General features: G+C 48.0%; 2 protein-coding genes across 2 annotated transcripts in view; both read right to left on the minus strand.

Annotated features, from left to right (window-relative positions):
- Positions 1-328: 328 nt before the first annotated feature.
- On the minus strand, positions 329-782 carry LOC144480848 (small ribosomal subunit protein eS17). The gene has a single exon (XM_078200469.1). It carries the CDS (start codon positions 777-779, stop codon positions 378-380), a length of 402 nt encoding a protein of 133 aa, XP_078056595.1. The 5' UTR covers positions 780-782; the 3' UTR covers positions 329-377.
- Positions 783-3,915: 3,133 nt separating this feature from the next.
- Positions 3,916-15,721, minus strand: part of LOC144480929 (uncharacterized) — a 98,611-nt gene continuing 86,805 nt past the window's right edge. Inside the window, 2 exon segments of the mRNA XM_078200553.1 lie at positions 3,916-4,603; positions 5,383-5,644. Of these exon segments, the coding sequence (XP_078056679.1) occupies positions 4,175-4,603; positions 5,383-5,644 (691 nt within the window). The 3' untranslated portion in view covers positions 3,916-4,174.

The raw sequence follows: 15,721 nt of genomic DNA on the forward strand, positions 1-15,721 counted from the left end.
GAATGGCCTCTTTCTGTACTGTAGGGTTTCTATGATTTCTATGAACACGGATCCATCCTAAATGTGAATAACAGCAAAATTGAATCCCTGTGGTTAGTTGTGAACTCGCTGGTGTCCAACAGGGCGGACGACTGAGTGAATCGCTTCCCACAGTCTGAGCCGATGAACGGTCTCTCCTCAGTGTGTATTCGACGGTGTACAGTGAGATCAGGTGGTGTCTTGAACCCAGACCCACAGTGAGAGCACCTGAATGGTTTCTCATCAGTGTGAATAGGATAGAAATACAGGCAGACAATTCTCATTCCTCTGACAAATTTCTTTCCACTCCTGTTCTTTTGTCTTTTTTTTAATGAGAGAACGTTGTGGTACAAATAACTTTAGATTCTTGGAGTCCGGAAGGCCATTCCTACCGAAGGCTGTGTGACTTGCAGATTGGACAAGCTGCCAAAGTCCAGTAGCTTCAGCATCTCCTTGGTATCTGGGTCCACCTCAATCATCTCCTGGTCCAGAGCGGAAACCTCTGGGACATAGTTATCCCTCCTCTCCCGCTCTTCTTCCTGCAGTTTGATGGAGATGCCTCGGACGGGCCCACGCTGAATACGCTTCATTAAGTGTGTCACATACCCTGCAATTTTGTTGCGCAGTTTCTTGCTGGGGATGATGGCAATCTCCTCGCAGACCCTCTTGTTGGTGTGGAAGTCATTGCCAAGGCGGGTGTAATATTTTTCAATGATCACTCGGGCAGCTTTCTTGACCGTCTTAGTCCTGACGCGACCCATCTTGGTTTCTTGCAGAGCTCTAAATTCCTGTGCCACTCTCCCTCCTCCCTGCGCTGAATTCCAAACCAACTGCATCTTCTGGCATGATTTCTTTCCTCCGCTTTCAGTTTTCTCCCTTTCTCCACCGAGTTCTCGAGCAGCTGCGTGCAGAGTGAGAATAAAATCAGTGAGCCAATCATTTTCTCCCTGGGTCACTGGGACCCTGAAGCCGCGCCCACTCTTTGGGCCAGCCTCCTTCTGGGCATCGGAATATCACCCTGGATTTAATGCTGATGTTTCTGGATGTGGAATTGAATCCACAACCCTCTGACTCAGAAATGAGAATGTGATCACTGAGCCACACCTAACACCTCATCATTATTCTAGATTATTGCAGTTCTCACACCTTCAATTACTCTTATGGACAAGTGTAAGATTTTACTCTGGGACGCTCAGGTTATCGAAAAAGGGGGTCAAATTCATGAGTGATTGTCAAACATTTTATTACGAAGCAACAGTTTAGAAATGGTACATAAAACTAAATAGGCAGATAAAACACACATAACAGGTGAGAATGAGCTATTGGTCCTGGATCAGGGGGATGCTGATCTCCCAGGGCTGGAGGGGACAATCTCCTCGGAATGGTTTCCTGGTCCCAGATCAGGGGGATGCTGATCTCCAGGTTGGAGGCAGTTTTGTTGAGATGGACAAAGTGTGAGGCTGAAGTCAGCATGGATCAATTTAAGAAGCTTTTCCTTGTCTGAAATTTTTTCCGGTTCAAAAGTCTGTTTATAAACATTATTTTTGGGGGGCTTTATGTCAATCACTTACTCATTTCTCCATTCGCAAATGACAGATATTCAGGTAATCCTTCCTATCTGTCAGGTGTCTATGAAGTCATTGTGTGGCTCATCACTTGCTGGGACTTCCTGTTTAAAATTTACTCAGACATTTACTCCACATCTGTGTTTGTCAACCAGGTTTACATCTGGGACATGGGATCTCCTCATCCTATCAAGTTTGTCTTGTTTCAGGGCCTGTGCTAGAGACATGTCCTTGACAGAGATAACAGGCCTGTCCTGTGTTTGGAGGAGACCATGCAGATGCTACGACAACGGATGAATGAACACCTCTCTTCCTGTTGGGGAACACTTCAGTGGTCACGGGCATTCAGCCTCTGATCTTCGGGTAAGCGTTCTCCAAGGCGGCCTTCACGACATACGACAACGCAGAGTCGCTGAGCAGAGACTGATAGCCAAGTTCCGCACACATGGGGACGGCCTCAACCGGGATCTTGGGTTCATGTCACACTATCTGTAACCCCCACGACTTGCCTGGGCTTGCAAAATCTCACTAACTGTCCTGGCTGGAGACAATACACCTCTTTAACCTGTACTTAACCCTCTCTCCAATCACGTTGTCTGTACCTTTAAGACTTGATTACCTGTAAAGACTCGCATTCCAACCATTATCTTGTAAATTGAGTTTGTGTCTTTACATGCCCTGTTTGTGAACAGAACTCCCACTTACCTGATGAAGGAGCAGCGCTCCGAAAGCTTGTGGCTTGTGCTACCAAATAAACCTGTTGGACTTTAACCTGGTGTTCTGAGACTTCTTACTGTGTTTACCCCAGTCCAACGCCGGCATCTCCACATCTGTGTTTGTCAACCAGCAAGCTGCTATGGAAGCTTTCTTCATAACACAGAGAATGAACTATTTCTATAACAGGCCATAAATTTCTGAAGATTTTATAATGTTATTAGTTAGTGATTTCTTACAGACCGTTACTTGGATTGAACTTGTCTCCATTCCCTTGCCGAGGGGAATTCTATATGAGGCGGGAGGGGTAACATTTGTGAATTCTCAATTCTCCACCAATTCCCATTTCCCTTCAGAGTACAGAGGAGGTTTACCAGGATGTTGCCTGGTATGGAGGGGCTTAGTTATGAGGAGAGATTGGATAAACTGGGGTTGTTCTCCCTGGAAAGACGGAGGATGAGGGGAGACTTAATAGAGGTGTATAAAATTATGAAAGGCATAGATAGGGTGAACGGTGGGAAGCTTTTCCCCAGGTCGGTGGTGACGTTCACGAGGGGTCATAAGTTCAAGGTGAAGGGGGGGAGGTTTAACACAGATATCAGAAGGACATATTTTACACAGAGGGTGGTGGGGGCCTGGAATGCGCTGCCAGGCAAGGTGGTGGAGGCGGACACACTGGGAACGTTTAAGACTTATCTAGATAGCCATATGAACGGAGTGGGAATGGAGGGATACAAAAGAATGGTCTAGTTTGGACCAGGGAGCGGCGCGGGCTTGGAGGGCCGAAGGGCCTGTTCCTGTGCTGTATTGTTCTTTGTTCTTTGTGGTGGATAATAGAGGTGTCATTGTGCAAGTCAGTAAGAATTGTCGGCAAGGATTAATCAGCATTTTCTAATTGGAGATGTTAATCAGTGGAACCTCTCAGACACTGAATTGTAGTGTTCGTATCACAGCCACTCAATTAGCTAGTGGTAGTGGCAATTAGCTCAAATGGTAGAGGGCTCACTTTGCATACGAGAGGTAGTGGAATCGATGTCCACATTCTCCATTTTGGTTTTTTTTGGGATACCACGGTGGCACAGTGGTTAGCACTGCTCCCTCACAGCACCGGAAGAAGTCTCACCACACCAGGTTAAAGTCCAACAGGTTTATTTGATAGCACAAGCTTTCGGAGTCTCGCTCCTTCTTCGGGTGACGGAGCGAGACTCCGAAAGCTTGTTCTACCAAATAAACCTATTGGACTTTAACCTGGTGCTGTGAGACTTCTTACTGTGCTTACCCCAGTCCAACGCCGGCACCTCCACATCATGGCCTCACGGCACCAGGGACCCAGGTTCAATTCCCGGCTTGGGTCACTGTCGTTGTGGAGTTCACACATTCTCCCTGTGTCTGCGTGGGTTTCCTCCGGGTGCTCCGGTTTCCTCCCACAGTCCAAAGATGTGTGGGTTAGGTGTACTGGCCAGGCTAAATTGCCCCTTAGTGTCAGGGGGACGAGCTGGGGTAAATGCATGGGGTTGTGGGGTAGGGTCTGGGTGGGATTGTGGTTGGTGCAGACTCGATGGGCCTCCTTCTGTACTGTAGGATTCCATGATTCTATGAAAGATCAATTTCAGATTGAAGCTAAAGTTCAGAATGTTGTTGCAAACTAATTTCTGATGAGAGTTCCTGAATTATGGGGAAAGATCACACACACTGGTTCTTAAAGGGACACTGCAGCCCCGAGAACACAGTCAGCTATAGATCCAGAATATTAAACTCCAGCCCAGTTACAGAGATTATTAACATCAGCAGAAACAAACTAGAAGTGTCAGAATGAACATGGTTCATTGTTGGATGTTATCATCAGCAGCAATAACAATAGAATCCAATCCTCACAATCATTTGTGAACTCGTTGGTGTCTCAGCAGGTTGGATGACTGAGTGAATCCCCTCCCACACACAGAGCAGATGAACGGTCTCTCCCCAGTGTGAACTCACTGGTGTGTCTGCAGGTTGGATAACCGAGTGAATCCCTTCCCACACTGAGAGCAGGTGAACGGTCTCTCCCCAGTGTGAACTCGCTGGTGTGACTGCAGGTTGGATAACCGAGTGAATCCCTTCCCACACTGAGAGCAGGTGAACGGTCTCTCCCCAGTGTGAACTCGCTGGTGTGACTGCAGGTTGGATGACTGAGTGAATCCCTTCCCACACTGAGAGCAGGTGAACAGCCTCTCCCCAGTGTGAACTCGCTGGTGTCTCTGCAGGTTGGATGACTGAGTGAATCCCCTCCTACACACAGAGCAGGTGAACGGTCTCTCCCCAGTGTGAACTCGCTGGTGTGACTGCAGGTTGGATGAGAGTGAATCCCTTCCCACACTGAGAGCAGTGAATGGCCTCTCCCCAGTGTGAACTCGCTGGTGTCTCAGAAGGTCAGATGACTGACTGAACCTCTTCCCACATTCAGAGCAGACGAATGACCTCTCCCCAGTGTGAACCCACTGGTGTTTCAGCAGGTTGGATAACTTAGTGAAATCCATCCCACATTCAGAGCATAGAAATCACAGAAATCATAGAAGCCCTACAGTACAGAAAGAGGCCATTCGGCCCATCGAGTCTGCACCGACCACAATCCCACCCAGGCCCTACCCCCATATCCCTACATATTTTACCCACTAATCCCTCTAACCCACGCATCTCAGGACACTAAGGGGCAATTTTAAGCATAGCCAATCAACCTAACCCGCACATCTTTGGACTGTGGGAGGAAACCGGAGCACCCGGAGGAAACCCACGCAGACACGGGGAGAATGTGCAAACTCCACACAGACAGTGACCCGAGCTGGGAATCGAACCCGGGACCCTGGAGCTGTGAAGCAGCAGTGCTAACCACTGTGCTACCGTGCCGCCCCAGATGAATGGCCTGTCTCCCTGTGTGGACTCACTGATGTATCACCAGACTGGATGACTGAGTGAATCCCTTTCCACACTTGGAGCAGGTGAACGGTCTCTCTTCAGTATGAAGTCACTTGTATGTCAGCAAGTTGGATGACTTCGTGAATCCCTTCCCACACACAGAACAGGTGAATGGTCTCTCTCCAGTGTGAACTCGCAGATGTGTCAACAGGTTGGATCTCTGAATGAATCTCTTCCCACATTCGGGGCAAGTGAAAGGCCTCCCCCCAGCATGAAGTTGTTGGTGTTTGAGCAGGCGGGATGAGATAACGAATCCCTTCCCACACTGGGAGCAGGTGAACGGCCTCTCTCGAGTGTGAATGCACTGATGAATTTCCAGCACGGAAGGACAATTGAATCCTTTCCCACATTCCTTACATTTCCACGGTTTTTCCATGGTGCCGTTGTCTTTACATCTCTCCCGTTTGGATCATCAAATGAACCCTCATCCAGACACAGAACACGTCTACAGCTTCTCTCCGCTGTCAATGGTGAATGATATTTTTTCAGGCTGTGTAACTGGTTAAAGCTCTTTCCACGGTAAGTTCTCTGGAACGCTGTTCGGTTTGTGTATGTGTGTGTGTATGTGTCGGTGCTTTTCCTGTCATGCTGATGTTTGACATTTTTTCTCACATAGATCAGGCAAACATTTCTCCTTCCAGATTCAAAGGTTGATGATATTCAGGTTCTGATTAATTGAATAATTGTTAGATCTCGCTATGATGCTTGGTTTGTGTTTCCTTCCCTTCTAATTCTCTGTAAAATAAGTTCACAGAGGTCATCACTGCCAGTGCAGGATAGAAAGTTAGAACAGTAGAAAAGTTGCAGCAGAGCAGGTCAGTTGGCCCATCTTGTCCATGCCAGTCGGAGGACACCCACTGCCTTTTCCAATCACACTTTCCTGGCCCATAGCCCTGTAGTTTACAGCAGTTAAGGTGCAGATCCGGGAACTTTTCAAAGGAGTTTAAATTCTCTGCCTCCACTACCAAACTGGGCAGCAAATTCCAGACACCCACTGCCCTCTGCATAAAGTTCTTCCTCATGTCCCCTCTACACCTTCTGCCATTTATCTTGAATCCACACCCCTGGTTCTAGAATTCTCCATCAAGAGAAACAATTTTATCCTGTCCACACTATCTCTTCTAATTTTATACACCTCAATCAAGTCTGAGGGGTTATAGCTCAGTAGTAGAGCATTTGACTGCAGATCAAGAGGTCTCTGGTTGAAATCTGAGTGCCCCCTTCTGTATTTGATTGGCAGTTCTTTATAGGGCAGCATGGTGGCAAGCATTGCTGCCTCACAGTGCCAGGGACCTCGGTTCAATTCCCAGCTTGAGTCACTGTCAGTGTGGAGTTTGCACATTCTCCCCTGTGTTTCCTCCGGGTGTTCCGGTTTCCTCCCACAGTCCAAAGATGTGTGGGTTAGGTTGATTGGCCGTCTAAATTGCCCCTTAGTTTCTGGGGGACTAGCAGGGTAAATGGGGTTGCGGGGATAGGACCTGGGTGGGATTGTGGTCGGTGCAGATGCGATGGGCCAAATGGCTTCCTTCTGCACTGTAGGGATTCTATGATGAAATCAACCCTCAGCCTTATTTGTTCCAACAAAAAACCTGTCCAATCTCTCCTTGTAGCTACACCTCTCTAAGCCCCGGTAATATTCTTGTAAACCTCCTCTGCACTCTCTCCAGAGAAGTTACGCTTTTCCTGTAATGTGCTGAGCAGAACTACACACAATGCACCAGGGGATGCATGGTGGCACAGTGATTAGCACTGCTGCCTCACAGCGCCAGGGACCCAGGTTCGATTCCCGGCTTGGATCACTGTCTGTGCGGAGTCTGCACGTTTTCTCCACATGGGTTTCCTCCGGTTTCCTCCCACAGTCCGAAAGATCTCTGTTTAGGTGCATTGGCTGTGCCAAATTCTTCCTCAGTGTACCCGAACAGGTACGGGAATGTGGTGTCTGGGGGATTTTCACAGTAATTTCATTGCAGTGGTAAGTCTACTTGTAACACTAACAAATAAACTTTAAACTTATATGAACCCACATTGCCCGACAAAGATGGCGACCATGCTTGCGCTCTTCAGTACATTGCCCCCAATAGGGCCAGGGTGGAATGCTCTGATAGAGAGTTGGTATAAACCCGATGGGCAAAATTGTCTCCATCTACACTGTAGGCATTGTATATAATATCAAACTTTTGGTCACCTGCCCTAATATCTCCTTGGGTGATTCAGTGTCAAAAATTACTTGCTCACATTTGTACGAAATGACTTGGAAAGTTTTATGATGTTAAAGGCACAGTATAAATACAGATTATAGTCACTGCCTTAGACATACAGCGTTCTTCTCTCTCGTCAATCAGACATTCGGCACGGTAGCACAGTGGTTAGCACTGCTGCTTCACAGCTCCAGGGTCCCGGGTTCGATGCTCGGGTCACTGTCTGTGTGGAGTTTGCACATTCTCCTCGTGTCTGCGTGGGTTTCCTCCGGGTGCTCCAGTTTCCTCCCACAGTCCAAAGATGTGCGGGTTAGGTTGATTGGCCAGGTTAAAAAAAATTGCCCCTTAGAGTCCTGGGATGCGTAGGTCAGAGGGATTAGCGGGTAAAATATGTGGCGGTAGGGCCTGGGTGGGATTGTGGTCGGTGCAGACTCGATGGGCCGAATGGCCTCCTTCTGCACTGTAGGGTTTCTATGATTTCTATGATTCTAACTCAAGAGTGTGAAGCAGTTTAATGGACAAGCTGTTCTCACGTTGCCCCTACAAAGATGGCGACCCACGCATGCGCTCTTCAGCACATGGGCCCCAATAAAGATGGCGGCTCTCAACTCGGGTCAGAAACTGGGAGAAATCTGAGGCCGCGCTCGATGACAACCGTGAAATCCTTGTTTTGCGTTTGCGGTTCACACAACATGCTCTCCGTCCACCTGCCGGGTGCAGCGCACCCTCAGTCTGGTCTTTTTCTCCACTTATTTATTCCGCATCCAGCAATGAGTCCACTGCCCACAGAATTTCTCCATTGCCCATTTCTCACCTTGCGCATGCTCCGATTGGTTGGAAGGCCAGCCGCTCCCGCTCGGTCCTCCAGTCCCGCCCCTCTCTTCCTATTGGTCCGCAGCTGCCGTCAATCAACCAAGCATTGTGACAGTTTCATGTGACGAGAGCGGCCACAGACTCGGGCTGACTTGCACAGTCAGGAGTCTAACAACACCAGGTTAAAGTCCAACAGGTTTATTTGGTAGCACAAGCCACAAGCTTTCGGAGCGCTGCTCCTTCATCAGGTGAGTGGGAGTCGTGTTCAAAAACAGGGCATATAAAGACACAACCTCAATTTACAAGATAATAGTTGGAATGCGAGTCTTTACAGGTAATCAAGTCTTAAAGGTACAGACAATGTGAGTGGAGAGAGCGTTAAGCACAGATTAAAGAGATGTGTATTGTCTCCAGCCAGGACAGTTAGTGAGATTTTGCAAGCCCAGGCAAGTCGTGCGGGGTTACACATAGTGTGACATGAACCCAAGATCCCGGTTTAGGCCGTCCTCGTGTGTGCGGAACTTGGCTATCAGTCTCTGCTCAGCGACTCTGCGCTGTCGTGTGTCGCGAAGGCCGCCTTGGAGAACGCTTACCCGAAGATCAGAGGTTGAATGCCTGTGACTCAGTGGCGGATTAACTACCACCCGGCCCCCGAGGCTGAGCTTTAGTAAGGCCCCTTGACCTTGCCCCCCTGCCCCACCCTTCGTTGAATAGAATAAAGTGTAGTTAGATAACTTACATCGTTGTACTAAGTATAATGTCCTACATGTATAATATCATAAAGTTAGATGAATCAATTACAGCCCTTTTATTCATTTAATTTTCATTTTCTTGGGTTAGGGTACTTTAAAAAGCTTCCATGTTTTTTGGTTTACAAAAGTGTTGATAACAGCATGTAAATCAACAGATCGAAGCATGTCTGATTCAATGTGCATGAGTGCCAGATAACTAAGTTTCTCATCGCTCAACGTTGAGCGCAAATAGATTTTGATCCTCTTCAGTGCCGAAAATGAACACTCACCTGAACAGTTAGTGATTTTTTTTTGCTCTCGGGGCCCCCCTCCCTTCCGGGCCCCGAAGCTTAAGCCTACTCAGCCTAATGGTTAATCCACCACTGCCGTGACTGCTGAAGTGATCCCCAACAAGAAGAGAACACTCCCTGCCTGGTGATTGTCGAGCAGTGTTCATTCATCCGTTGTTGTAGCGTCTGCATGGTCTCCCCAATGTACCATGCCTCAGGACATTCTTTCCTGCAGCGTATCAGGTCGACAACATTGGCCAAGTTGCAAGAGTAGGTACCGTGTACCTGGTGGATGGTGTTCTCACGTGAGATGATGGCATCCGTTCTCCACCCTGGGATTCTCAGTGTGATCGATGATCTGGCACGTCTTGCAGAGGTTGCTGTGGCAGGGTTGTGTGGTGCCGTGGTCACTGTTCTCCTGAAGGCTGGGTAGTTTGCTGCGGACAATGGTCTGTTTGAGGTTGTGCGGTTGTTTGAAGGCAAGAAGTGGGGGTGTGGGGATGGCCTTGGCGAGATGTTCGTCTTCATCAATGACATGTTGAAGGCTCCAGAGAAGATGTCCTAGCTTCTCCGCTCCAGGGAAGTACTGGACGACGAAGGGTACTCTGTCCACTGTGTCCCGTGTTTGCCTTCTGAGGAGGTCGGTGCGGTTGTTCGCTGTGGTGTGTCGGAACTGTCGATCGATGAGTTGAGCACCATATCCTGTTCTTATGAGGGCATCTTTCAGTGTCTGGAGGTGCCTGTTGCGATCCTCCTCATCCGAGCAGATCCTGTGTATTCGGAGGGCTTGTCCGTAGGGGATGGCTTCTTTAACGTGTTTAGGGTGGAAGCTGGAGAAGTGGAGCATCGTGAGGTTATCCGTGGGCTTGCGGTACAGTGAGGTGCTGAGGTGACCGTCCTTAATGGAGATGCGTGTGTCCAAGAATGCAACCGATTCCGGAGAGTAGTCCATGGTGAGTCTGAATAATCATTGCTGATTATTGGCAGAATTTTCTGTTTGGGAATTAGAGCTTGAAATGGACGGTCAGTTCCCCTCTATCCGGTTCTCGGGGATTCACACTTACTTCCCTCAGGCACTCATTATCACAGCAACTTTACAGGAGAACGTCCCTGCAAAAATCCACTCTACAAACTATATTTAAAAATTATCCAAACTGGAAAAATTCAGAGATTTAATGGAGCGAGATAAAATAATGGAGAAAATGTAAGCTAAAAGTTAACACAAAAAAGGTGATGCAGTTCGGTAGTTAAAGAAAGTACAATGTGGACTAAGTGGTGAAGGTTTATAAGTTGCAGAGGAACAGAAGAGGAAAGGGATTGGAACATTCTCATTAACATTGTCTCATTTATTAGCAGGTTCAAGACTCCAGTCACAGCAACTTTAAAACTTCATTAGAAATATAAATTGAGCAGAAAGGATGGTTATTAGGCACTGCAGTGCTGTCAGTGAGCAATGTCATTCAGCCAAGCTCGTCCTCTCCCTGTCTGTTTAAAGGTGGAAAACTGGGGCATCCTGTCTCCAAACACATTCCACCCTGGTCACACTGAGAATAGAGTAAGAAGTTTAACAACACCAGGTTAAAGTCCAACAGGTTTATTTGGTAGCAAAAGCCACACAAGCTTTCGGAGCTCTAAGCCCCTTCTTCTTAGAGCTCCGAAAGCTTGTGTGGCTTTTGCTACCAAATAAACCTGTTGGACTTTAACCTGGTGTTGTTAAACTTCTTACTGTGTTTACCCCAGTCCAATGCCGGCATCTCCACATCACACTGAGAATCCCAGGGAGGAGAACTGGGACAACCTGTCTCCAAACACATCCCACCCTTTTCACACTGAGAATCCCAGGGTGGGGAACTAGGACGTCCAAAATTCGAGAAAGCTGTGGTATCAGAGTTCAGACAAGTGACATCTTTGGAGACAGTTTGTCCCGCTTAGCTAGTGGAAGGGAGGAAGTAGCAGAAGCAGCTGATGGGATTGTCTCAATATTAGTGACAAAGAAGATCCCATGAGCTCCTCATACTTATTATTAGAAGTGAAGATGGAGGAGACAGGGAGAGACCTTCAAAAGGAACTAACTTGTGATAGAGAGATTAAAGAAATTCAACACTATTGAATAAAAATCCAATTTATTTGAATTTAACCAGAATATGAACTACTCTAAATGGTTTGGAGTTTATTATCAGCAGAAACAAACCCCAATGCGCATGGTTCAGTCCTGAGTGTGTTTGACAGCAACCCAATCAATGTTCTCACTTGTGAACTCGCTGGTGTTTCAGCAGTTTGGATGACTGAGTGAATCCCTTCCCACACACACAGAGCAGGCGAGTGGTCTCTCCCCGGTGTGACTTCGCTGATGCACAGTAAGCTGAGATGATGTCTTGAACCCTGACCTGCATCTGAATGGTTTCTCAGCGTGAACATGTTGATGGGCCATCGGATTCCTGAAACTTTTATTGCACTGCCCACAGTCTGAGCATTGGAAAGGTCTCCCATCAGCATGAACTAGCTGGTGTTTAAGCAGGTTGGATGACTGAATGAATCCCATCCCGCACTGAGAGCAGGTGAACGGCCTCTCCCCAGTGTGAATTTCCTGGTGCGCAGTGAGTTGTGATCCACCTGAACCTCATCCCACAGTGAGAACATCTGAACAATATCTCATCAGTGCGAATTGGGACATCAGTTCCTGGAAATTTTAAAGCACCTCTCGTGCTCTGGGCATTTAAAAGATTTCCCAACAATGTGAACATCCTGGTGTCTTCATAGAAATCATAGAAACCCTACAGTGCAGAAGGAGGCCATTCGGCCCATCGAGTCTGCACCGACCTCAATCCCACCCAGGCCCTACCCCTACATATTTACCCGCTAATCCCTCTAACCTACGCATCTCAGGACTCTAAGGGGCAATTTTTTTTTAACCTGGCCAATCAACCTAACCCGCACATCTTTGGACTGTGGGAGGAAACCGGAGCACCCGGAGGAAACCCACGCAGACACAAGGAGAACGTGCAAACTCCACACAGACAGTGACCCGAGCCGGGAATCGAACCCAGGACCCTGGAGCTGTGAAGCAGCAGTGCTAACCACTGTGCTACCATGCCGCCCGTCTTAGTCGGTGCGATGAACAAGTGAATCCCTTCCCACACTCGGTGCAGATGAATGGTCTCTCCCCAGTGTGATTGTGCCAATGAGTTTCCAGCACTGATGGGTAATCAAATCCCTTCCCACAATCTCCACATTTCCACAGATTCTCCACATTGTCATCAGTGCTTTTTCAGTCCATTTCCAAAGGCTGATGATCCCTCAGATTCTGATGAACTGATAAACTCTATCATGTGATACTTGGTTTTACTTTCCTGACTGTAAATCCTCTCCTTCTAATAGCCTGTGTAATTGATTCAAAACGGAAAAAAAGGGAGTGAGAGAGAATCCGCAAAAACACAAAGGCGGGTCGTGAAATTGAGCTGAATAAATCTGGTAACTTGTGAGGCCGGCACTAGGAAAAGTTGACCATGAAATGACATGACGTGAATAGGATAGTTAAGAAAGCATGTTCGTGCTTTCATCAGTCGTGGCATAGAGTACAAGAGGAAGGAAGTAATGTTGCAGTTGTACAGAGCGCTGGTTAGGCCACAGCTGGAGCGATGTAGGCTGTTCTGGTCACCTTACTGTAGGAAGGATGTGATAGCACTAGAGGGGACACAGAGGAGGTTCACCAGGATGTTGCCTGGGATGAAGCATTTGAGCTATAAGGACAGACTGGATAGGCTTGAATTGTTTTCTTTAGAGAATGATTGAGGTGTATAAGATCATGAGGGGTATGCACAGGGTTGGTAGGGAGCAGCTGTTCCCCTCGGTTGAGGGATCAATCATGAGGGATTGTAATTTTAAAGGGGCAGGAGATTCAGAGGGGATTTGAGAAAAAAAATTCCACAGATGGCTGTGGGAATCTGGGAAGATCAAAGGCTGGAAACCTTAATACCTTGAAAAAATTATTTTGATGAGCAATTGAAATATCATAACATTCAAGGGTGTGGGACAAATGCAGGAAAATGGGATTAGCGCATCTCTAGTTGTAGTTATTGTCGGTGCAGACTCGATGGGCCAAATGGTCTTTTCTGCTCGGTTTGACTGACAATGAAAGCTGCTGAATTGTTGTGAAAACCCAACTCGTTCACTAATGTCCTTCAGGGAAGGGAACCTGTCACCCAGTCTGGATTTCGACAAGACATAGACATAGAAACATAGACATAGAAACATAGAAACCCTACAGTACAGAAAGAGGCCATTCGGCTCATCGAGTCTGCACCGACCACAATCCCACCCAGGCCCTACCCCCATATCCACCCACTAATCCCTCTAATCTATGCATCCCAGGACACTAAGGGGCAATTTTAGCATGGCCAATCAACCTAACCCGCACATCTTTGGACTGTGGGAGGAAACCGGAGCACCCGGAGGAAACCCACGCAGGCACGAGGAGAATGTGCAAACTCCACACAGACAGTGACCCGAGCCGGGAATCGAACCCAGGACCCTGGAGCTGTGAAGCAGCAGTGCTAACCACTGTGCTACCGTGCCGCCCCAAGACTTCAGCCTGTATTAGAAGATGATAAATGATAACAAGAGAAGGCCGAATAGAGATTCCGCTCTGTCATTCAGTACAATTGTGGCTGATATTGGGCTTCAACTCCACTTTCCTGCGAACTCTCCGTATCCCTCGACTCCGCGACAGATCAAGAAACTCTCCATCTCAGCCTGAAGTATATTCAATAATGGAGCATCCACAGCCTGCTGTTGTTTGATAAGAGAGAAAAGGATAGCGAGGGAGAGGCAGTGGGTAAGGAAAGAGGTTTTATGGACCTAAAACTAAACCAGAACTTGGGCAGAACCTCGTGAGCGCTCAACCTCCGCCACCAGGAAGGACCAGGAGCACCATCACCTCAATGTTCCTCTCCAAGTCACAGACTGTCCTGACTTGTCTGACATCCCGTCCAGAAGGAATCAAAATGTGTTCCATTTAAATGTTCAGAAGCCATTGTCTTCAGTCCCTGCAACAAACTCCACTTGCTAGCTATTGACTCCATCCAGCTCCCTGGCAACTGTCTGAGGCTGAACCGGACACAGTGAAATATTTCACCCAATATGAGTTTCCAGCCACAGATCCACATCATCACCATGACCACCTATTTCCACCTCAGTAACATCGCCCAACTCTGTCCCAGTCTCAGCTCATCTCCGATGAAACTCATCCATTCCTTTGTTACCTCTGGATATAACTGTCTTAACGCACTCCCTGCCGGCCCCCCACATTCAACCTCCCTGCAGTCCAGAATTCTGCCGCCTTGTGTGCTTTTTCGCACCAAGTCTTGTTCACCCATCACCCCTGTGCTCACTGACCTGCAAAGGCTTCGGGTTAAGAAGCAACAACAATTTTAAATTTCTGATCTCGGTATTCAAATGGCTCCGTGATCTGTCCCCCTCCCTAGCTCTAATCTCCTCTGCCTCACAATCTTCTACGTTATCCAAAGATGTGCGGGTTAGGTTGATTGGCCAGGTTAATAAAAAAATTGCCCCTTAGAGTCCTGGGATGCGTAGGTTAGAGGGATTAGCGGGGACAATGTGTGGGGGTAGGGCCTGGGTGGGATTGTGGTCGATGCAGACTCGATGGGCCGAATGGCCTCCTTCTGCACTGTAGGGTTTCTATGATTCTATGATCCCTGCTCCTCTAAAGAACAAAGAACAATACAGCACAGGAACAGGCCCTTCGGCCCTCCAAGCCCGCGCCGCTCCCTGCTCCAAACTAGACCATTCTTTTGTATCCCTCCATTCCCACTCCGTTCATGTGACTATCTAGATAAGTCTTAAACGTTCCCAGTGTGTCCGCCTCCACCACCTTGCCTGGCAGCGCATTCCAGGCCCCCACCACCCTCTGTGTAAAATATGTCCTTCTGATATCCGTGTTAAACCTCCCCCCCCACTCACAAAGAACAACAAGAACAAAGAACAATACAGCACAGGAACAGGCCCTTCGGCCCTCCAAGCCCGCACCGCTCCCTGGTCCAAACTAGACCATTCTTTTGTATCCCTCCATTCATGTGGCTATCGAGATAAGTCTTACACGTTCCCAGTGTGTCTGCCTCCACCACCTTGCCCGGCAGCGCATTCCAGGCCCCCACCACCCTCTGCGTAAAATACGTCCTTCTGATATCTGTGTTAAACCTTCCCCCCCCTCACCTTGAACCTATGACCCCTCGTGAACGTCACCACCGACCTGGGAAAAAGCTTCCCACCGTTCACCCTATCTATGCCATTCATAATTTTATTCACCTCTATTAGGTCACCCCTCATCCTCCGTCTTTCCAGAGAGAACAACCCCAGTTTACCCAATCTCTCCTCATAACTAAGCCCTTCCATACCAGGCAACATCCTGGTAAACCTCCTCT

The sequence above is a fragment of the Mustelus asterias genome, chromosome 30 (genome assembly GCF_964213995.1).
Source record: "Mustelus asterias chromosome 30, sMusAst1.hap1.1, whole genome shotgun sequence".
In the NCBI taxonomy this organism is placed as follows: Eukaryota; Metazoa; Chordata; class Chondrichthyes; order Carcharhiniformes; family Triakidae; genus Mustelus; species Mustelus asterias.

Bases quoted from the DNA above. Each gene is read 5' to 3' on its own strand.
- LOC144480848 (XM_078200469.1), bottom strand. From the start codon at position 779: ATGGGTCGCGTCAGGACTAAGACGGTCAAGAAAGCTGCCCGAGTGATC.